This window comes from Daucus carota, chromosome 8 (genome assembly GCF_001625215.2).
Source record: "Daucus carota subsp. sativus chromosome 8, DH1 v3.0, whole genome shotgun sequence".
In the NCBI taxonomy this organism is placed as follows: domain Eukaryota; kingdom Viridiplantae; phylum Streptophyta; class Magnoliopsida; order Apiales; family Apiaceae; genus Daucus; species Daucus carota.
In genome coordinates, this window is record NC_030388.2 from 32,912,045 (window position 1) to 32,933,636 (window position 21,592).

General features: G+C 32.3%; 3 protein-coding genes across 7 annotated transcripts; 1 reads left to right on the forward strand and 2 right to left on the reverse strand.

Moving 5' to 3' along the window:
- Window positions 1-3: 3 nt before the first annotated feature.
- Window positions 4-12,035, reverse strand: LOC108197489 (agamous-like MADS-box protein AGL27). 2 transcript variants are annotated; one of them, XR_010286457.1, is made up of 9 exons: window positions 11,853-12,035; window positions 7,457-7,542; window positions 4,818-4,896; window positions 4,349-4,404; window positions 4,157-4,268; window positions 2,592-2,633; window positions 1,003-1,117; window positions 619-660; window positions 416-513 (listed from the first exon to the last, which is right to left on the reverse strand). XR_010286457.1 is itself a non-coding variant. In XM_017365123.2 (8 exons), the coding sequence occupies exons 1-8, from the start codon at window positions 11,949-11,951 to the stop codon at window positions 400-402; spliced, it is 630 nt and encodes a 209-aa protein (XP_017220612.1). In that variant the 5' UTR covers window positions 11,952-12,030; the 3' UTR covers window positions 4-399. The 2 variants fall into 2 exon arrangements, 1 of the variants encoding a protein (XP_017220612.1); XM_017365123.2 differs by lacking the exon at window positions 1,003-1,117 and having other exon boundaries at window positions 4-513; window positions 11,853-12,030.
- On the forward strand, window positions 8,511-10,706 carry LOC108197488 (L10-interacting MYB domain-containing protein). Its single transcript, XM_064083211.1, has 2 exons — window positions 8,511-9,851; window positions 9,944-10,706. The coding sequence occupies exons 1-2, from the start codon at window positions 9,495-9,497 to the stop codon at window positions 10,574-10,576; spliced, it is 990 nt and encodes a 329-aa protein (XP_063939281.1). The 5' UTR covers window positions 8,511-9,494; the 3' UTR covers window positions 10,577-10,706.
- Window positions 12,036-14,885: 2,850 nt separating the features above from the next.
- On the reverse strand, window positions 14,886-20,294 carry LOC108197555 (agamous-like MADS-box protein AGL9 homolog). Of its 4 annotated transcripts, none has more exons than XM_017365200.2 (9): window positions 20,127-20,294; window positions 19,779-20,011; window positions 17,947-18,025; window positions 16,457-16,527; window positions 16,286-16,385; window positions 15,944-15,985; window positions 15,810-15,851; window positions 15,373-15,518; window positions 14,886-15,291 (listed from the first exon to the last, which is right to left on the reverse strand). In XM_017365200.2, the coding sequence occupies exons 2-9, from the start codon at window positions 19,961-19,963 to the stop codon at window positions 15,198-15,200; spliced, it is 759 nt and encodes a 252-aa protein (XP_017220689.1). In that variant the 5' UTR covers window positions 19,964-20,011; window positions 20,127-20,294; the 3' UTR covers window positions 14,886-15,197. The 4 variants fall into 4 exon arrangements, with proteins under 4 accessions (XP_017220689.1, XP_017220688.1, XP_017220690.1 ...); XM_017365199.2 differs by having other exon boundaries at window positions 17,947-18,028; window positions 20,127-20,286; XM_017365201.2 differs by having other exon boundaries at window positions 16,457-16,524; window positions 17,947-18,028; window positions 20,127-20,285.
- Between the last annotated feature and the right edge of the window lie 1,298 nt (window positions 20,295-21,592).

The window sequence follows — 21,592 nt, forward strand, 5'->3', positions numbered from 1 at the left end:
AGCAAATACAAACAGTGCCTTATCATTGTCGAGTCCAATAGAGTCATAATGGAGCCAGAACATCTCCAAACAACAGTGTTACTAGGAAGAATAGAGAAAAGAGAACACACACTCGTCTCAAACAGTTACTTATTATTGTTTAGTTCCAGGAGTCCTTATGGAGCCATAAGCCCATAACATGTCCAAACAACGGTGTTCAATAAAACAAAACCCGTCTTATTCTTTTCCAAAGCAGCAAGTTAAAACATAAGGCACAGTGCAGTGCTTTCTTGGGCCGACAATAACATGTATACCTTCTGAAACACAGCTACTGAACAGCCATATAGAAACAACTGTAACATGCATTCAGATCAGATGTCTACCTGCAAGTGGTCCTTGATTTATAGATGTAACATATTACTAACGTAGCAACATAAGTGTTTCCTTCCATGGCACACGATCCGTCTCCTTATCTGCAAGGTTGCGCAAGTCTGTATCTTCCTCTCTATTATGGTCATCCTCCATTGCAGCAATCTGCATTTGCAGAAAGGTCAGTAAATATTTTATTTTCTCTAATTTTGTTAGATATGGATGATGCAATATTAATGTCTAGGCAAACTATTGTCACTGCATATCTACCTGCTGCACCAGGAGCTCGTTTTCTTCTCTCAGCAACTTCTCCTACACATAGGTAAGCAAAGCTTCAAACCGCAATATTTTTTTTTGGTAGTTTAGCTCAATATTATGATATCAGTGTGCGGCTGTGCGCATATGTGTTCAGCATTATATACCCCTTGTCTTCATTATATGCAATTAAGACACGTTTATCATTTATGCCTAATTAATGCAAGTATACATAGGCAACAAGCCAACAAATACTTTGTGATCAAATCTAACAGGTGTACTTATTCCATTTACAATAGAAGTTGAGTTGCTGAAAACAAAGCTTAATAATACATGAGTGAAGAATAGCAAATGAACAAAAGTAAAGCACAAGATATTGTGTATCCAAATAGCTGGCACCTGCTTGGTCCTTTTCTGGGGCCTTGTAGCAGCCTCTATAGGTACTTGCTTACATTCCTATTAGTTTAGCTACTCCCTCCGTTTCTTTTTTCTTTTCCTGTTTGTGATGTCGGTACTGTTCATAACATGAGACAAATTACTAATTTACATCTAATCTATAAAACTAAATATAATCATGAGTGATCTTGTTAGATTCGTATTCACGAGCACTTTAATACATTGAAGTTTTTATATTTAATGCTACTATGAAATGAAAGATATTAACGATCAAAAGTGTGTGTTGGCAAACGTGAAAAGTACAAACAGGAAAAGTATTTAGAGACGGAGGGAGTATTATGAAAAGATAAGATCATCTCCCCTGGCAATGCATTAAACGTACTGACACTGCACTAGTAGTTGCATATAGTTATTGTTATGGATAAATACCTCGCAGCCAGCATATGTCCTAAATTAAATGGCATAATATGACACTCACGGTGAATCACCGCTTTTGAAATTTGTGACTAGTATCAAGTCCAATTTTTGTGCTAGTCTAGCAGGAGCTGCTGTTATAATTTAACACCAAAATGTGGGTTTTTGATGCTAAATTAACGCCATGTCTCCAATGGTTGATTTTATATCTTTTTCCAAAATTTAACTTATACTCCCCAATACCACACTTGAATACAAAATTAATTTTTCTACTTAACTTTACACCATATACCACACTATTTTCACACTATTTTCACTTTCTGATGAAGTGACAATTATAGCTCCTTCTATCTTTTGTTATGTATTCACAACAAACTATGACATCGTTCTCTCTAGCACAAGATATATAGAAAACTATTGAAGTGGTTAGTTTGTAGTTTTTGTTCTATAATATATAGATATAATAAGATACAACATCAAACCTTCAATGGTTGGTTTCAAATCTTGTTTCAAATTTAACCAAATTTTAAATACATCCCATTTTTGAATATAAATTTAGCCAACTTTCAATGATCCTACACTTTCAAGTACTTTTTTTTTATCCATTTCTCTCACTCTCTCTTTCTACTTTAGCAATTATAACTCCGGCTATCTTTTGTTCTAAATATAGCACAAACGGTAAGAATGTTCTATTTTAGAACAAAATATAAGACACCATTAGGGTGTTGAATTTTAGTTTTTGTTCTATAACATAAATGCGTAACAAGATATAATATATCGTCAGACTTGTCCCGAAAGGGCACATGTTGCATAATATATTAGTCAAGCACTAGGATACTAAATAGATATCATGAACTAAAATGCACATCAATTCTTTCTTATATATGGTCATCATTTTCATAACTATATCATAATAAAAATATAAAATGATTACTAAAGCCAACCTTAATGAGTGAATTACGGAACTTAATTCAAGGAAGATTAATTAAAATGCAGGAGTTGCTTTGCAATATATATGGGAGATTTTATAGGTGATTGCAACATAGAAGTAGAAAAAAAGGTTCATATAATAATATTACTAATTCTGGTTGCAAGAAGCTTTAGCAAACTGTTTACCGTTCAAAAAGGTTAAGCGACCGTATTCCACTAACATAAACAAAATATATGTCGAATGATACCTTTTCTTGGAGAGTTGTTATTGATTCCATCATCAACTGTTTCTACAAGATAAAAATATGAAATAAAATGAATTAATCAGACCTTTTATGAATTAATAGATTACCAGCATAGACAAATGTTAGTCTTAAATTTACTCCCAGAGGCACATCACACCAATTTTGAACATATCCGGATATGGCTCAACGACTTGTGTTGTGTTTAATTAAGGTAAATATAGTCTGAAGTGCATGCAACTTAATTTGCACCAATTTAAGGAAATATGTTTAGAATATCTTGTCCTAGCCATATACACTAGAGCTGGCAGTACCAATTTGAAATGGAATTGTCCATTCTATTTCCAGCTCGTTTTCCATGCAAACTTTATCACAATATATCTGTGTTTCATCGTTTTTGTTCACTATTCCCTCTTTCATTTTATGCAACATTCATCACTAAAATTTCATTCTATTTATCCCACCAAAGATAGCAGTGATTCTTTCAAAACTATACTTGTACTCAATATCATGTCTAGATGAGACTACTCTCACTCAGAAAAACGCAGATATATATAGGAGGATATTTGATTGTTGGAATGAACCAACTTAAAGATTAATTCAAAAAAACAAAATCTCCATCTCCTATCTAAGTATATCATATTATTTCCGAATGCGAGAAGATAGTTTATACTCTTTCCCTAGGTAATCACCAACATCATAGGTTACACACCGACTCAGACACAGTCAGTGTTGAGTGCATTGGTAGTGCATATTTATTAGGTAAATCTAATAACTTAATTGAGTTTAAAATTATGACATCTCAATGACTACAAACAAATCACATATTTCTAAAGATTAGCGTGGATATAATGTGACTCCACGGAAATAGAGAGATGACCGGGAGCATGTTTAAGATTTTTGGGTGGTTGAGGAGGAGATGGGTGGAAAATCTTTCAGGGTGCAAGTACTGAGTTGTAGCAGCAGACTGTACCAAACTGTTTAATAGGCCTCATTTAAGTTTCTTGGTAAGAGTGCAAAATGACCAGAATTAACCATGTCCTCAGCAGTCTTAGTAGCATAATGCAAATTTTAATGCCCAAGTGTCAGCGGAGTTCGCACAACTCGGATTTTGGAGATTGGAAGTATTAGGACTTGGAAAGAAGAGAAAGATCCAAGATATTGTAATGATTTTGGAGTGGAAAATAAGTTTTTGTAAAATATTGGCCAACATTTAATTTTATAAAAGTCCAACAATATGAGAATTCTTTATGTACATAGAGCAATATCAGCATAACAACTCGTAGCATACAAGTCTAAGACTTTATTCTAAAGCAAATTATAAACTACCTTAACGCACACATTTAGATACACTATAACAACCGAATGATACCCGACTAAGGACCACAAATATGAATTCTCGTATATATTCATAATTTTTTACAGCTCCTAATATTGGTCATCCTTTAAAGTAACAACTGCATTTTTTACCAAGTTATGTAGTGCGGGTTACCATAAAAAAATTAAAAAAGTTTAAGTAGTATAAGTTACCATAAAAAATGTGATGTAGTATGAAGCGTAGATGCTCTTACATTAAGAGAGATTATTGTTGCCCTTGTTTGAACTAATGTTGTTTCTATTTCTGTCTCCAGTTGCGCAAGATTCTCCATAGTAAGATGGTCTAGATTGTCTTCAGCTAGGTCTCTGTGTGCAAAATTGAGACCAAGTAAAGATTATAAAATCACAAAATATAATTACATGTTGATGGAAAATAGAGGTCTTGCCTTTCAACTCTTTGTAAGAGATCTCCCTTAGACTCACTGCTTGCATATTTTGAGTTCTATCATAAATAAACATGTCATATTGTCAAATTATATAAGAGTTGAAATATTAGCTTCTTAGTATCTCAATCATATGAAAAGACCAAAACTTTAAATAAAGTGAAAATTATATGTCACAAGAAAATAGGAAAGATCATAAGGGACGAAGCCTTCCTCTACATGGGAACAATATAAAAGTTGAATCTATTTTTATTTATTAAAACGATTCACATCATATAGTAGTGGCAAGTAACAAAGATAATGGTAATGATGGCAGGAGATCCAATATTGCACTACGGGGTAGACGATGATCATGTACGTACGTTGTGTGTGTGTATAATTTTTAAGGAAAAATATTGTGATAGTTGATAATATAGTAATTTTTTACTCTTTAACATTCGTTAATCAAATATATCATATTATATATGTTTACCTCAGGCTCATGGATTATGGTGGCTTCACGCTCGTCTATCTCAGAGAGATCATTATACTGTTGAAGAATCGCAGCTAAACTGCTCCATTTGATATGAAAATGAGTAATCGGTAATGGGATAGAAATATATAATAATTGCGTAAAAAATAAGCACATACAGTTATCATGACAATAAAATATAAAAATCTTAGTATCAGAAAAGTCTAAATTATATTAACTATCAAAATAAGTGCAAGTATTCATTTTTGACAACCAGGGAACTTATCTAAGAATCAGACTTGAAATACTTGGATATATTACTTGTTTCGCGAAATGTCCAACATTTTGAATGCTAACACCGAGTTTCCAACAAAACTACACAAGCATTAAAGGTGAAATAAAGAGTGCATTATAATTATTTGTTCCCTTTAACTTTTGAATTCTTTATAATTAATCTGTTTTATACAATTTTTTTATATTCCAGTATAAATATCTTCAATAAGATGATATTTGCCACACTACTTTCTCTCGAAGATCAAATAGAACCTTGTCACCTCTACTTAAACAACATTTAGGCCCTTGTTTTGCCTAAACTTAAACAACATTTAATCCATAGCTTCGTCTCAACTTAAACAATATTAAATCCCCGGCCTTTTAATTAAACATTGAAATCTTGTTGCCTCGGCTTTCGACCTAACTATGACCTAGGAATAATGTGTGTTTATAAGATATGTTTGTGTGTGTGTGTGTGTGTGTTACTATATGAAAAAACAAAGAAGTTGTTAAAAAAAAGCAGCAAATTCAAATAATAAATTTGCAACCGAGCTTGCAAACTCCAAGTTCATAAGTTCTATGAATATCTCTAACACTCTTGTTCCACTTCTTAAATTAATATAAAACTCGCTCCTAGCAACTTGAAACATATATAATTTTTATTTAGAAGAAATTTTGTTAAATTATGATTTATGACTTAACATGACTTAATGTGATAAGTTGGGAGCTTAAAATGTCTGTTTGAGTAATTTTGGCTTATTAATGACTTATGAGTTATTAAAAAATATAATAATAAAAATAAAAATTATTTATGGGTAATTTATGACTTAATTATAATTTTTATCAAAAAATTTCAAAGAAATTAAGAGCTCGTTTGGCTGAGCTTATGACTTATGGCTTAACGTGACTTATTTGATAAGCTGGGAGTTTAAAATATCTGTTTAGGTAATATTGACTTATTAATACCTTATGGGTTATTAAAAATATAATAATAAAAATAAAAGTGATTTATGGATAATTTCTAACTTATGATTAATTTTTATAAAAAAAATGTTCAAAAAAATCAAGCCACTGAAAAAAGTATCTCAAACTAACTTCTTGCTTTAATCAACTTCTGGCTTATTCATGACTTTAAGCTGACTTCTGACTTATTACAAAAACAAACATTTTTTAGTTTAAAGCTAGAAACAGCTTCAAGGCCCAGCTTATAGTTAAAACAAAAATTTTGACTTTAACTAGACTACTGACTTATTACACTAAGTAAATATTTTTCAATTTAAAGACGAAAATGACTTAAAGCCCGGACTTAAGTCGAGGCAAGCACGCTCCCAATCTCAGTGATGGAACCACGAGGCTATAACATGTATATTTATTTTCTAAGAGTCAATTAAAGCTTAATTTTCTTTTATGATTTTTAATCTCAAAATCTGGAGCTACTTACCTCAAGGGAAAAATATCATATTGGTAACTCGCTTTATCTAAATATAGAGTACATTCCAGTTTGACTAAGTTAATCATTTACTCCATTATTTTGTACAAGCGTTGAGAATTTGATCTATTTTTTAGTCCATTATAACATTAAATGTTAATATTTCGTCAGTTATTGACCTGGTACCGTGTGTAAATGAATTGTAACTAAAAAAGAAAGTTGACTCTAATCGCATATATAAAATAATAGAAAGAATGATTAATTTGAATTCAAATGAAAAGTAATTATCTATTTGATATATTTAAATGAATAGAGTCCCCCCCCCCCCCACACACACACACACCAATCGATTGTCTTGGCAATCACCCCCAAATCATTCGAGATAGATATACAATCCACTATAAGTGCAAACATGATTGATGAATGTCAAAACTATACAATCCATTAATAATAGAAACAAAAGTAATGCATTCCATAGTTTTGGGCCTAAATTAATTTATATTTGGATTACATATATTCTAACATACACGTGTCGAGGATGTGTTAATAGGTCTATGATTTTTTAGTCGTTGGATAAATATCCAACGATCAGTATTATAACATTCTTTTAACATGTTTGGCGATCGGGAAAAATAATCTAGCAATTTTTAACCGTTGAGTGTGTTAAAAAAATGTTATAATCCTAATTGTTAGATATTCATCCAACGCCCGGCCGAGAAATCATAGGCTCGTTAAGAAATCCCCATATATATTCCATGAGAAATTGCTAGTCCAAAAACCCACCCCCGGTACTAAAAAGACACATCAGTTGCAAAAATATATTGTAATTACAGCAATACATATGAATCGATGGGATCGAGTAAGACATATGAGAGGTGACAATAGCACAAAGTAGAAAAGAGTGAATAATCATGAAAAAGGACAAAAAATGTAAGAAGCAAATATAGCACGAGCATACCTTTTGGCGTGAGAGAATTCATAGAGCTTGCCACTATTAGAGATAATAACGGCAGCAATTTGGACATCGCAAAGGATGGAAAGTTGCTTAGTGCCTGTTTGGCGTTGTGGTTTGGAACCACAACAGCAGCTTTTTCTCAAACTGCTGTAAAAAAGTGTTTGGTAAAATCTAAAAGAGCTTTTTCTAAACGCAATTTTTGTCCAAAAGCAGCTTTTACAGAAAGCTGGTATACCCCTGCTTTTCACAAAAGCCGCTGTTGCGCGCAGCTGTTACAGAGCCCGGCATCAAACCCTGACAAAAGCAACTATTTTTTATAAAATATTTTGTAGTTGTTTAACCTTAAAACAAAACAACAAAACACACATATAACACACATTTTATTATATTCTCGATTATTGTTGATGTTTGCTGAATTTTTTCTAATAATAATTTAAATGAAAACATTTGAAATAAATATTGTTTAAATGAATTGTAAGGTTATATCTTTTTGGTTTCATTAAATTTTGTTTAAAAAAATTTCATTATAATATAGAGGTATAAATTAAAATATATTATATATTAATTGAAAAAAAAAATTATATATTTATATATAAAATAAACATAAGTAGTATATTTGGTAAATGGTATAGATTTTTATATAATTTTGAACTGAATATAAGAATTAATATCGGTGTTCTAAATAAAATAGAAGTAGTCTCTCACATAAAAAAATATTTTCAGTTAATAATAAAGAATTATTTTTATTTTATTTTTGTGTGTAAAATATAACTGATGCGTTACTGTTGAAAATATTTTACAGAAATTATATAGTTTTGTAAATAGAATATCGTAATTTTTATAAATAGCCATAAATTTTATTGGTTATTCCAATATGATTTTTATATCATTACTTAAAATTATATATATTAATAACATAATTTTTTAAAAAAACCTCATACATCATAAAAAATAATCAATTAAATCTTAAAAAAAATAGTATTCTATAGCAAGACCAAAAATAGTATTCTTTAGAAAATAGAAAATAGTATTCTACAGAAAATAGAACACCAAAACATGCATGCATTACCAACGTATAAAACTTTTATCATTGTAATTTGTATTATATTAAACAACAATGACTTTACCTTTATATTAACATGAGATTAGTCATAGGTTTCAGCTTGTTTTATTAGAAGCACGGGAAGAAACAGAGGCACAGAGCAGGCATTCGAGCAAATCTCCTGGTATGCTCTCATTAGCTCTCTTTAACTCATACATATCTTATCCATGTTTAGTATTGTGAATGAACTATGATCATATAATACATTAGTTCGAGAACAAAGAGTCGCCTGGCCAGGGCTAATGCCTTGTCTTCTTGGCAGCTTCTATCATCCAGATTATTTCCTCATTTTTCCTTGTAATGCTTAGGTTTTAGTTTCTATTTGCATGCTAGGTTAGTCCCTTTGTTTCATGCTAGGTCTGTTGTCTCTTTTGCATGGGCTTGTGTAGTGCCTCTTCAGTGGTATTGGTCTGATGTACTCTGCTTTATTTAATGAATTGATTTGGCCAGATTTAGCAAGAAAAAATATATAATACATTAGTTCACATCAGTCCAGCGTCGTTATTTACCATCGGTGAACAGCCTTGTATAAATGCAAAACTATCAAGTTTCCCGTTGTAATATAGTTCGTAAAATCTCTGCAAGTTTGTTTGTAATGGAAGTTGCTTTTTAGCCATAGCCTATAGGCTATATGTATTATTACTGCTACATGCTCCATGTATGACCAGAAAGATGACCAGAAAGATGGCAAGTTTGTCCTGTATGCTGTATATATGGAATTTTATGGCCTCGATAAGTTTTTATAAAAATTATCAAAGTTATGAAAGTATCTAAACCTACATTTTTTTTTATTACTGCACCTTATACATCGTTACTCCTCGGATACTGCTTTACAAATATGACAAATTTACTAGAACTTGCCTTATTCATGCATATTTACTTTAGTCATCATGCATATGACAAATTCTTGTGGCTTGTTTTATTTATTTTAGATACAATATGGCACACAACACAGAAAAACAATCCACAGAGGAACCTAAGGATACTGCTAAAACAAAGGCCAAATGGACAATGAATACAACACATATTTTTTGTGATGTTTGCATAAGTGCCATAAACAAGGGATTGCGGCCTTCTACACATTTTAATTCAGAAGGATGGAAATTTGTTGTTTCCAACTTTCAAAAATTAAGTGGACTAAATTATGAAAAACCAAAACTAAAAAATAAGTGGGACTTAATGAGGTCGGAGTGGAAACTTTGGAAAGAATTAATAGGCAAAGAAACTGGATTGGGTTGGGATCCAAGATTAGAGACCGTGGATGCGTCTCCCGATTGGTGGAAAGCAAAAATTCAGGTAAATTTTAGCTAGTGTTTCATTTAATTTTTTTGTATCCAAAGCAGTTATAGAAAAATATCAAATAATATGTATCTGTGATACATGTGCAGATGAATAAAGAGTATGCTAGATTTCAGAAGAAAGGAATAGATCCTGATATCGTCTCAAAAAATGATTTTATGTTTGGAAGTACAGTTGCCACGGGAGAATTTGCTTGGGCGCCTTCTTCAGATGCAGATGTACTAGCGAAAAAGGATCAAAATGAGGATGATATTATTAGTTTGAATGATTCTGCTGATGATCCACTACAAAAGAGCATGGACAGATTCTTACAAGAAGATGATATAAATTCAGATGATAACTCTAACATTAATAAGAAACGGAAGACACGCAAAAGAAATATTGAATCTGATCAGGGTACAAGTATAAATACAAAAGATAAAGGTAAGAAACAGAGAATGAGTGGCGCGTCAAAATTACGGTCTGATATATCAAAACTGGTGGAAACAGTTGAAAAGAGAAGTGGCATCTCCGAAGTTGGTTGTACTATAAAAGAAGTAATGGATGATCTGCATGCCATTCCGGATGTCCCTAAGAACACTGAATTGTACTATTTTGCTGTGACAATGTTTGAACAGAAAGCAAAAAGGGAGCTATGGAAACATCTAGAGACAACAGAAGCTAAAGTTGGTTGGTTAAAATATCAAAAAGAACAACAAGACATGAGGAATTCGAAGTACTAATTAAATCTAGTTTTCTCAAGATACTTTTATTTACTTAAATATATTTTAGGAGTTTCAGTTTTTATGTTTAGCTTTATTCCATGACATTGACATTTGATTTGGTGTGTGATTTTTTTATGAACTATTCTAGTTTATTACTGAATATTAGTTGTTTGCTAATTTTTTTTATGTTGTTATATTAATAGATATGAATGACATGGATACTCAAGATCACATCACCGATGAGATGATTGATGATACAGATGAGTTCTGGGATTTGATAGTGTGCACAACTGCTGCAATTACAGAGTATTATTGCACATTTATTCATAAAGTCCCTTGTATGACATCTTATCAGACAGGTCATAAATGGATGCAAGAAATATTATCAATGAATGAAAATAGGTGCAAGATTATGTTCAGAATGGAAAAAGAAACATTTTTTCAGCTCTCTCATGACTTGGAAAATATTTATGAGCTCAAACCATCTCGAAGGATGTCAGTTATCGAGAAAGTCGGGATTTTTGTGTTTATTTTAGCTCAAGGTGCGTCAAATAGACACGCACAAGAACGTTTTCAACATTCCGGTGAAACAATAAGTAGAGTTTTCCATGAAGTTTTAATAAAGCGCATTCATCCCTTCGGAGTTGTATTGAAAGGACATTTGGAGTTTGGAAGAAAAGATGGAAGATTTTGACATACATGCCACAATATTCATTTAAATCTCAAAGAGATATAGTTGTGGCATCTATGGCACTGCACAATTATATCAGGTTGAGCTCCATTAAAGATACTATTTTTCATGAAGTTGACATACATCCAGAATTTGTGCCAAGAGATATTTTTCCGGATCATCGACCACAAGTTTTAGAGCAAAGTCAAAGAAGTGATAGATCAAGTGAGATGAATATTATTCGTAATCAAATAGCTCATAGTTTAATGATGTAAAACGTATAAATTATTTTAGCTTAGTACAATAATTAGACTACTCAATTTATCAAAGTTTGAATTTATTTTTATCTTAACTAGTTTTTTTATTTTCTAATTTTACATAATTATATTTGTTGTTTAATATTTGCCTATGAAATAATGAATGAAATATTATTTTATTTATAATTATAACTATAAACAGCAGTTTAACAAAAAATTTACCAAACAGTTTATTTTCAGCTTTTACTCAAACAGCACATTTGGAATCAAGTTTACCAAACAGTCTCAGCTTTTTTAAACAGCACTTTTTTAAACAGCACTTTTACTCACAGCAACAGCAATTTTCAACAGCAATCCCAAACAGACCCTTAGCCTTTTTAAAAAGACCGGCTCTTCTCTTGGAGAAGGTCACTTGCCGATTGCTCTTGTCCTCGATTCGCTTTATTTCCAGCTTCTTCCTCCCCATCCTTCTCAGATTCCACGTCAACCCTAGCTAATAATCTCCCTACCCCTTCTCATTTTTCTTATTATTATGGATAATGTTTTTTCTTTTCTTTTTTATTATATATATCGCTTACTATCATACCGATCGATTTTACGACTGTAAGAGCATCTCTAATGGTGCTCTTAACTTCTTCTCTAAAAAATAATATAATATATGCCTCCTAGTAAGTTAATACATTGAATATCGTGACGACTCCAACCATGCTCTTTATACTTGCTCTTAACTCATATTTTATTATTATTTGAGAGAAAAGTTGGAGAGAGAATAAGAGAAAAGTGGATAGAAAGAAAAGTATGTGATTATTTTATTCAATAAAAATTAGTTAGGAGCACCTAGATGCTCTTTAAAAGAAAAAAGAGAGAGCAAGCTCTTAAATTTTTAAAGAGCTACTAGGAGGCCATTGGAGCTCTAATTTTTCATATCCTCTTAAATTTTGGAGTTAGGAGCTTGTTTGAGGAGCCCATTGGAGATGCTCTAAGAGCATCTCCAATAGTCTCTTAAGTCATTCCTCAAATATAATATAAAATATTCACTCTTAACAATTTAATGTATATTCATCTCCAACAACACTCTTTACATCCACTCCTAAACAATATTTTATTATTAAATGAATAGGACTACAATACTAGAGTGGAAAGAGAAAGTGGATGCTTGTATTACTTTATAATAAAATATAACTTAAGAGTGAGTGAGAGACTCTTAAAAGAGAGGAGAGAGAATAGACTCTTAAGGTTTTGAAGAGCCTTTAAGAGTCTATTGGAGCTTCCATTTTGTTAATGCTCTCTATTTTTTCATTTAAGAGCTTGTTTAAAGAGCTTATTGGAGATGCTCTAAGTCTGTAAGTGGAGAATGTATGCTTATCAACTGCAGAGTCTTGTTGGAATCTGTGATCGATTTAAAGTTTTAGATATAATCATATATTGTTATTATATACTAATAATTTTACTTTATTGAGCTGCGTTTTTTAAATTTTGCATTCACGATACTAATATGCTACGGAGTATTAATAAATCTTTTATAAATTGAAAAATACATAAATATTTTACTAAGCTGAATGGACACTTAAACTTGTTTATCTACAACTCTAGAAGATCCGGTGTCTAAATCTCATGTCAAACTTAGAGTCAAAGAAGGCAGTCAATCATTTCTTCCTCTTCCCCAAGAAGGTGATAAACATCGGCAGATATTTTGTGTGGCGGTCACCAGATATTTTCTTCTGCCAAAGAGATGAGATATTGGACATATTTGGTCCGTTTTTCTTTTATAAAAATAGAATAAACGGGAAAGTTAATATGTTTGTATGATATATTTAATATTATATAATATTAATATTTTACATATTTTACTAAACATGTTTTTATAATTTTTTATAAATTAATAATTTATTTGAAAATAAAATAAATTTACTGTCTGAATAATTAGACATCCAATCATGATCGCAATGACAGTGTGCAAGAGCGGAGCTAAGTTAGATTTCAAATGAATTTTAAAAAACGTGTCAAAAAAGAAATATATAGAATTGAAGGGGACAGAGGGAGTATTAACTTGGTAAAATGCCATTAGGAGCCATTGTCTCGGCTAGGTAGTGTTTGGAGTTGTTGTCGTAGACAGCAACAACAGTGTTTTGTTCAAGATCAAAATCTGTTTGTTAAATTCAAAAGCAGTTTTTCCGAATAACAACATTTAGCCGAAAAGTTGTTTTTAGAAAAAATAGGTCCTCCCATATTTTTAGGAAAAGCTGATTTCAGCTTTTGCAGTAAGCAGTTAAACATTTCATTATCAAACCTTATCAAAAATATTATTTTTTTTATACTACAACTCAAAATAAGTAAATATTATAAAAAAATTACCGAACACTTATCGGCACTTTTTTACCAGCATTTTTTGTGATAGCATAGCAATTTTTAACAGCCCTCCCACACAAAACCTAGGTCGATCAATGAATCGATTGAAGAATTAAATTAATGTCAAATGCATTTAAATTCAGAAAAATCAGATTAATTTGAATTAGTTTTAAATAGAGATATGAAACATATATCCATGATATCCTTGTGCCAACTAATTAAGCATATTTTCAAAAAAAAAAAAAAAAAAAACTAATTAAGCATATTAGTGTACTCTAATTTGAATTATAACGCAGTTTGGTTGAATAATAATGATAAAATTAAATATAATATTGTAAAAAAAAAAACAGCATCAATAAACTATTCATTTATACGAATTATAATGTAGTTTGGTTGAATAATAATAATAAAATTAAATATAATATTGTATTGAATTTCCTCATATTAATAGCGTACATGCTGCTACTCAATAAATTGTATCGGTTTGACACGTGCCGCGCCGTGTCAATTCGTGTCGGTCCATGATTTTGGATCTGTCAAACCGTGACCGACTCATTTATATGACATGCTGGATTTGAATCGACTCGTCATGAATTAACTTATTAACGGTTTTTTAAACGGTTCAAGACGTGTTGATCGACAGCTACTTTTCTTTTACTTCAGATGGTGCTAGCCAGAGAAAAAGGAGAGGAACCAAAAGATAGATACTTTTCTTTTACTTCTGATTGTGTTATTCAGGTATTCATTCAAGAGTCAACCCTTGAATGTGTGGCAGATGGGTTAGGCCTGCAAATAATATTATTTGCTTGTATACCAGGCCCAATAAACTTTGGTGAGTTGTAGTTCGGAAATTTGTTTGTGTGGATATTTCGTGGGCTTGAATGCCACACACATTCATAAGAGAGTTTCGATAAAAGTTCCAGGCCTTGTTTTTGCTGGTAAAACAGTTTCCCTTTATTAAGTGCTAGGAGAATTCAATTTTCACAACACGGGAAATGTTTAATAAAACAATAATAAAAAGGGCTGTCAAACAAACGAACAAGCATACACGCTAATTATATTACAATTTGATTACAAAATAGCTTGATGAATAATTATATAGAGCTAGAAAAGCAGATTGCTTCACCATATTTATATAATATGATTTCAACACAAAGCATCTACACAGGGTTGTCTCTATATGGTTTCTTTGATCCATCAACGTTTTCTTAGTTATACAAACCATATTTATATGTCTTCTGGCAAAAACAAGAGATGAAAGTTGCATAAATTACAAATGAAAACAGGAAGAAAAACAACTTATTATATAAGAATGCATGCTTGCATGCATGCCTGTCTCTCTTCTGGAGATGATGCGAGCATTTCATTGCAGCTGCCATGCTCCCAAGTAATTATTCACACTGGGGCCAGCTGCCGCAGCTGCTGCAGCCGCGTTCATTGCTTCATGAGTCTGATATCTGTAATTAGATTTTGAAATCAATCAGAGTGAGGGCTAAGAAAATGAAAAAGTTTGATGAAAAAACTGAAGCTGAGCTTACCCCATTTGTAGAGTGGGTTCGCAGTCGACAAGGGGATGGTAGAATGCATCCCCTTGAGGTTGACCATGAGACTGTCTTCCATACCCCATATCTTGTGCATTTCCTTGTGTCCACTGGAATGGGCTTACATGATGTCCTTCCATCAACTTCATGTTTTGTACATTCATTAATTAGCATACCATACCTTCTTCGTTTATCTTCTAAACTTACTCCATCTAGTAGTTTGCATTTTTTTATTTGATTCAACATATATGTATATATACACCGATCTTTACTAGGCAGCAGGGATTTTGTTTTGTCAAATTGTAAATTAATTAAACAGCTTCTGCTAGGAAATGACTGCTGCAGTGCTAAATTGCCAAGAACCACCATGCATGGCTATATATATATATAGCAAATTAAGAATAACTTGTAAAGGAGGAGTAGAAGACAGTTACCCTTTGTTTCAGGGTCCTGTTTGCTTCATTTAGTGCATGTTCCTGAAGTTAATTATAACATAATAAAACCAAAAATGATTTTAAGCCCGAAGAAATTTTGTGATTATAATTAATTATGATTGAAGTGTTTTTACCTTCCTCTGAAGATCCGAGAGTGTGTCCAGCATGTATTGTGTCTGCATCAGAGTAAATTATAGAGATATATGCTACAGTACTAATGATAAACAATTAAGCTCTACGAATATTGTCACAACATTATATTCATGATGTCAATGTACTATTTGAATGCATAGACTCAATGCATAGTTGGTAATATTTGAAGCTTGTTTGTTTAATTAAACAGTTAATGAGCAATTGAGTCTGTACAATTAATGTTAATTGCCTGAGACCTTGTTGTAATCATGTTAACAATTATGTATTTGATGTATACAGAATAATTGGATAATTGAGCATAAAAGTATATATGGAGCACGTACCCTTGTGGATCTTATCTGCTTGAGTGACATATCAAGCTGCCTCTCTAGCTGCTCCAGCTCCTTGCTGTTTAGAGGGCCAAGATCCTCGCCCAGAAGATTCCTATTTATAATTAGTATGAAATTAGTATGTACTTCATGTGAGACGTTATTAGTTAGAGCATCAACAATTACCTCTGCGATCTCTGTAGGGCTTCATAACGTGCCTTCAGTTTCAAGTATTCCTGCTGGCTAGCTACCTCCTGCTAAACATATGTATAGTGATGCAATGATCCAACCATAGAAATAAGAGATGGCTGACTATATATACATATTATACCATATAGTGTGAGTCATATGATACTGTTTTCATCCCTGCACTGCTAATCATTTTTCTATCAGGAATCAATATAACTTAAAAAGGTTAAATGTAGAATCTTAGGTTAAATGTAGAATCTTTTAGAGCAATAATGCTCCTTGCCAAGAGTCATAACAAAGCCTTAGCTTTCATTCCATTAACAGGCCCCAATCATTGTGGTTTAATTATCTAATTGCTATGTATCAATCTTCTCTACGGTTTGGTTCTAGCCTTAATGGAGGTGTGTGCGACAGTGTGAGTACAGATGAGCTACTCCGAACTATTACTTATAGCTCGTAAAGTTATTGAGCAAATCTCTTTCCATTTAGTGCATCAGCTTTTTCCTGTATTGAAGGTTTGTGCATAATCGAGTGTGTCTGCTTGTACACCGTATATATCATGAGTATCTTTATTCTTCAGATCTTAAAGATAGCATGACTAGACTTCAGATATCCATCCTTCAGTAATTTCCTGCTGCAAGAACTGACTCTCGTCCACAAAAGGTCCCAGAGGGAAACAATATGTTGTATCATTGTTTTACAAATTAGAAAAATAGAATACAAAGGAGTGATACTTATTGGTGGAAGAGGGGGTGCACAATTTTACCAAAGGCACAAGTCTGGCATGCATAGTGGAGGTCAGGACTTGGGACAGTGCTGCCATCTTGTTCTGTGGCCATTGTTTCCATCAAAACATTGCTAGATGCAGATATAGTGAGTGTATACAGAGAGTTCCAGAGATGATAAACAATGGATTTAACACATCAAAATATGATGCTGTTAAAAATAGGCAAGGAATATGGCCTATCTTGTGGTACTTCATGATGGAATCTAAAACAAGGATTGCACCCTGTCTTGTTGTGATTCATGATGCGTGGACTCTACATGAGGTTGTGTAACACAGTAAGAAGTCTAGCTTCCTGACAAGGTAGCAGAGGACTTTAATAGTTCAGAAGGGGATCTGTGATTTAGGAAGCTTAGAGAGAATTTTTTTAGTAATATTGTAATAAACCACCGACTTTCTAGCTGGTTAATGTCTTATCTGCAATCGATCCTGAATTATTAGTATTATCTGAAATTTGTTCCTGAGTACTAGCAATGTAGTTTGTATATAACACTGATGGATCATCTTCGATTATCAAAGACTGGTTAGGTTTGCATACATTGCTGAACCACTAATCAGGAGAAGTACTGTTTAAAATTCTAAGTTATTTAGACCTAATTTGTTTTAGGGATTAGCAGCATACGTGGTCAAAACAGTAGGTCAACAGAAGCAGAAAATTGAATTTCCACAAGATTACTTAGCAAATTTGCGGAAATAAAATTACCAGAGCTTCCCTTGCAGATACATTTGTCTCTGGTGCGCCGTAGTTGCACTTCTGATACCTTTCAAGGGTTTTGAGCATGCTGCTAATAGAAATTACAGATTAGTTTTATATGTCCAAAAGAATTATAAAGATGATACACAGGAAGATAACACAGATAAGGGTATAACTAATATGGTCTATGTACATAAACGTGTAGTAGATTACAGTCAATTCCTACGCTAACTAGCTATTGACACCCAGAAACTATAAATTTGAATCTTGCCTGATATTCCTTCTTCACCATCCACACCCAAACACTACCAATTATAGTTATACTGTACATAGTAGTACTTGATTTCTTCTTGCAAGTGTGTGGTTGCTTTTCCATACTAAGTTTCAGATTATCAAATGACCCTTGTGACAAATTTTTTTCTTCTTTTCTTGAGGGAAAAGAATGGGGATAAAAGTTAATCAAGCATATTCTTGAAAAGACAATTGAGTGTACTATATGAAGTTTGATGCAGCAACCAGCAGCTGTTAAAAACAAGATGCTAGTTCAAAAGCTGTGGCATATCATGTATCTCTTGGATAATATGAGTGAGTTGCATACACATATCCAACAGAAATATTTGAGCATCCTACTTTTAGATATTGAAAGATCCGATTGGTGGATTACAACTCATATATAATTAATTAGATGCAATTACTTGGTATTCACCAAGTGGCTGAAAAGAGAGAGTACTCTCAAAGTAACCAATTGATTGATAGATTTGAAAATTAGAGATAGAAGTAAGACCATATCACACTCAGCGCGCAGAAAGATAAATTAAGGACAGTCCTTTGAGAGAAATAGATCAATTATTAGAGGAGATGGAGAAACCCTAATATCCACAGTACAAATTGAAGCCCTAGAAAAGACAGATGTATATATGCATATCTGCAAATTAAAGCTCTGTATGTCCTTGAAGATCCATTACATAAACTTTTGGATCAAAGAAGGTAATGAATAGTACCTGCATCACAGATCAAATGTCCTTGAAACAAACAAAGTTGAAAAATCACATCTTTTGTTCATCAAGCCTTTAAAGAATTCTAACAATTGCCTAAAATCAAATTCTTCATTCCAAAAATTTGAGATTTTTGATAAAACTGAACCAAAAATGTGTATTATATATATAGTATGATGGATATATATCTTGGGCGAAAAATATATATATATATCTATAAATAAAATTGGAAAAGAGGATATGTGATGTAGCTGATCATCAGAACGTGATATGAACAAAAGAGGGAAGGTGAATTCAAGACTTAATATGGTTTGTACTAGCTAGCTAGTATAAACAAAACCATTGAATAAAGAAAAATAAAACAGATATGTGTGTGTTGGAAAGAGTGAGATCAAATCCTTCCTAGACAAAATTAAGCAAGCAGTAAAGCCAGAAAAACCCTAAAAATCCAATCTTTACTTAAAATATGAAGATATACATGTGTCTGAGACCAAACTAAGAAAAACAGCACAGTAAAAAATATGAGAAAAAGATATACACAATCAAAACAAGGAGATGACATATATAAAAAAATTAGTAGCTGGCATTACTGATAGATGTATAATAAAAGATGAAGTGTGTTCTTTTCCAGGTTTCCTCTTGCAGATCTAACAAAAAAACAAGCACAAAGTTCTAAAAGCACTGAAACATTCATGAAAATGGTAAAAACCCATCAAGGCCAAAAAAAGAGAAAGTAAAATCTTACATTTTGTTGAAAAATTAAACCAAACATTTGAAACATGAAAACCAACAATCTGGATCTACACTCCAAAACCAAGAAAAAGAAACATAAATATCTATTTATACCTTGAGCTGCTGCAAAACTCATAGAGCTTGCCTCTATTAGAGAAGATGATGAGAGCAACCTCAGCATCACAAAGAACAGAAAGCTCATAAGCTTTCTTCAAAAGCCCACTCCTACGCTTCGCAAATGTTACTTGGCGGTTGATTTTGTTCTCTATCCTCTTCAGCTCAACCCTACCTCTACCCATGTCTTATTTTTCTGTATAGCTTCTTCTTTTATCTATATATATTAATCACTGCAACAACAACAACAGAAACAGAAACACACACACAAACACACACAGTGATGGTTTTTTTTTCTTTCTTATATATATATATATATATATATATTTATGTTTGTGCTTTGCTTACCTAGCTAGCTCTCTTACTTTTATGTTTCTCTGCTTTCAGCTTTCCATAACCTTGAATCACTCTTTATATGTATAAGGGTGAATGTATATGTGTTCATGTACACATCATATATAGACATCACTTGCACATACAACAATTGACAAGTAGTCTGTGTAAGAAAATGGTGATACGAGGATTTATTCAGTGGTCGTGAGGTGTAGCCTTTAACTAGGTCTTTTTCCAAATCGGACGGTTGAGATTGGAGATGGGTTTTTACTGGACGGTTGATGCATGCATGAGCGGTGGTTGGAGATGGGTGAAAAAGTAATTGGATGCATGATTAACCCATTTACTGTACTTTCTTTTTGCAGCTGTCATTTTTATTTCTTGTTTCCGTTTTTGTGTTCGAGCAATTATTCTCCCGGATTACAATTTTCGTTTGCACCGAAATCTACCGCACCATTTATACGACAAGATTTACCAAACTGCATATACCTGTGGACTGTAAAATCAAATTGACGACTCTCAATTTTTTATCACAAATATCTTATCTTGAAAATGTTTATCATTATGTTTTCTTTTCAAATAATAAAATTACGTCTAACAATGAGGGTCGTAAAAGGGGAAATCGTAATAGAAAGGCTAAAATGCTAAGAGCAGTGAGTCAGTGACATTTCGGTAACCAAATAGCTCGCTCATCTACGGAAATCATTTTTTCATTCCGCTTCATATTTGATCCCTGCAATCTTGTGCGATGTGCTACATACAATCAATAGTCTTTTACTCTCTGATTTTCTGCATTCCGTAAATCAAACATTCATCAAATCGTACGGACTCTAAAGTAGAAAAACAGCGATCCGTGTCGCCGTTAATTTTCTAATTATAATGATTCTTTTTTAGGGTTGAAATGCTGGAAACCAGAGAGAAAAGGATCGAAGTTTGTAGCTGATAACGAGAGATGCTCATTCAAGTTAGGAAGCTATAAATTGTCAATTTTGTGTGGTTTATGTATTTGAGTGAATTCAGTATGTCTGTAGAATTAATGGCATAATCGAGCTGCATTTCACATTTATATACTCGTCACTACTGTAATTCTGTATGTGTACGTCAATGCATATGTCATCAAATTTTTAATAAAGATTATTGCTAAATTTAGTTTTAAAAATATGTTAAAAAGAGCATTATCGAACGCCTGATAAAAATTAGCCTAGATTTGAATAATCGAAATGCACTAGTTTTAGCACAACCATTTTGAATGAAAAAATGTCTAAAAGCATCTGGACTTGAGCATAATGCAAAACAATGCTCTACTATAAAAAGAAACGGAGAACATTTCCAAATTATTTAAACCCTTTACTAAATTTGATGAAATACATCTTATATAAAAATTATAACGAATGTGTAAAAAGGAAATTAATTCTAGTAAGACATATTTCTTGTCTAAAAATTTAACATTTCTTGTGGTGTCAATATTGTTGAATTTATGT

What these genes read in the sequence shown, in the direction of transcription:
- LOC108197488 (XM_064083211.1), top strand. Translation starts at nt 9,495, where the DNA reads ATGGCACACAACACAGAAAAACAATCCACAGAGGAACCTAAGGATACT. An exon ending in GGTGGAAAGCAAAAATTCAG is followed by an intron (nt 9,852 to 9,943) that starts GTAAATTTTAGC and finishes ATACATGTGCAG; the next exon opens with ATGAATAAAGAGTATGCTAG.
- LOC108197489 (XM_017365123.2), bottom strand. Translation starts at nt 11,951, where the DNA reads ATGGGGAGGAAGAAGCTGGAAATAAAGCGAATCGAGGACAAGAGCAAT. An exon ending in CAACAATAATCTCTCTTAAT is followed by an intron (nt 2,634 to 4,156) that starts GTAAGAGCATCT and finishes TTTATCTTGTAG; the next exon opens with AAACAGTTGATGATGGAATC. An exon ending in TAACAACTCTCCAAGAAAAG is followed by an intron (nt 661 to 2,591) that starts GTATCATTCGAC and finishes ACCTATGTGTAG; the next exon opens with GAGAAGTTGCTGAGAGAAGA.
- LOC108197555 (XM_017365199.2), bottom strand. Translation starts at nt 19,963, where the DNA reads ATGGGTAGAGGTAGGGTTGAGCTGAAGAGGATAGAGAACAAAATCAAC. An exon ending in TATCTGCAAGGGAAGCTCTG is followed by an intron (nt 16,528 to 17,946) that starts GTAATTTTATTT and finishes ACATATGTTTAG; the next exon opens with CAGGAGGTAGCTAGCCAGCA. An exon ending in ACAGGACCCTGAAACAAAGG is followed by an intron (nt 15,519 to 15,809) that starts GTAACTGTCTTC and finishes CAAAACATGAAG; the next exon opens with TTGATGGAAGGACATCATGT.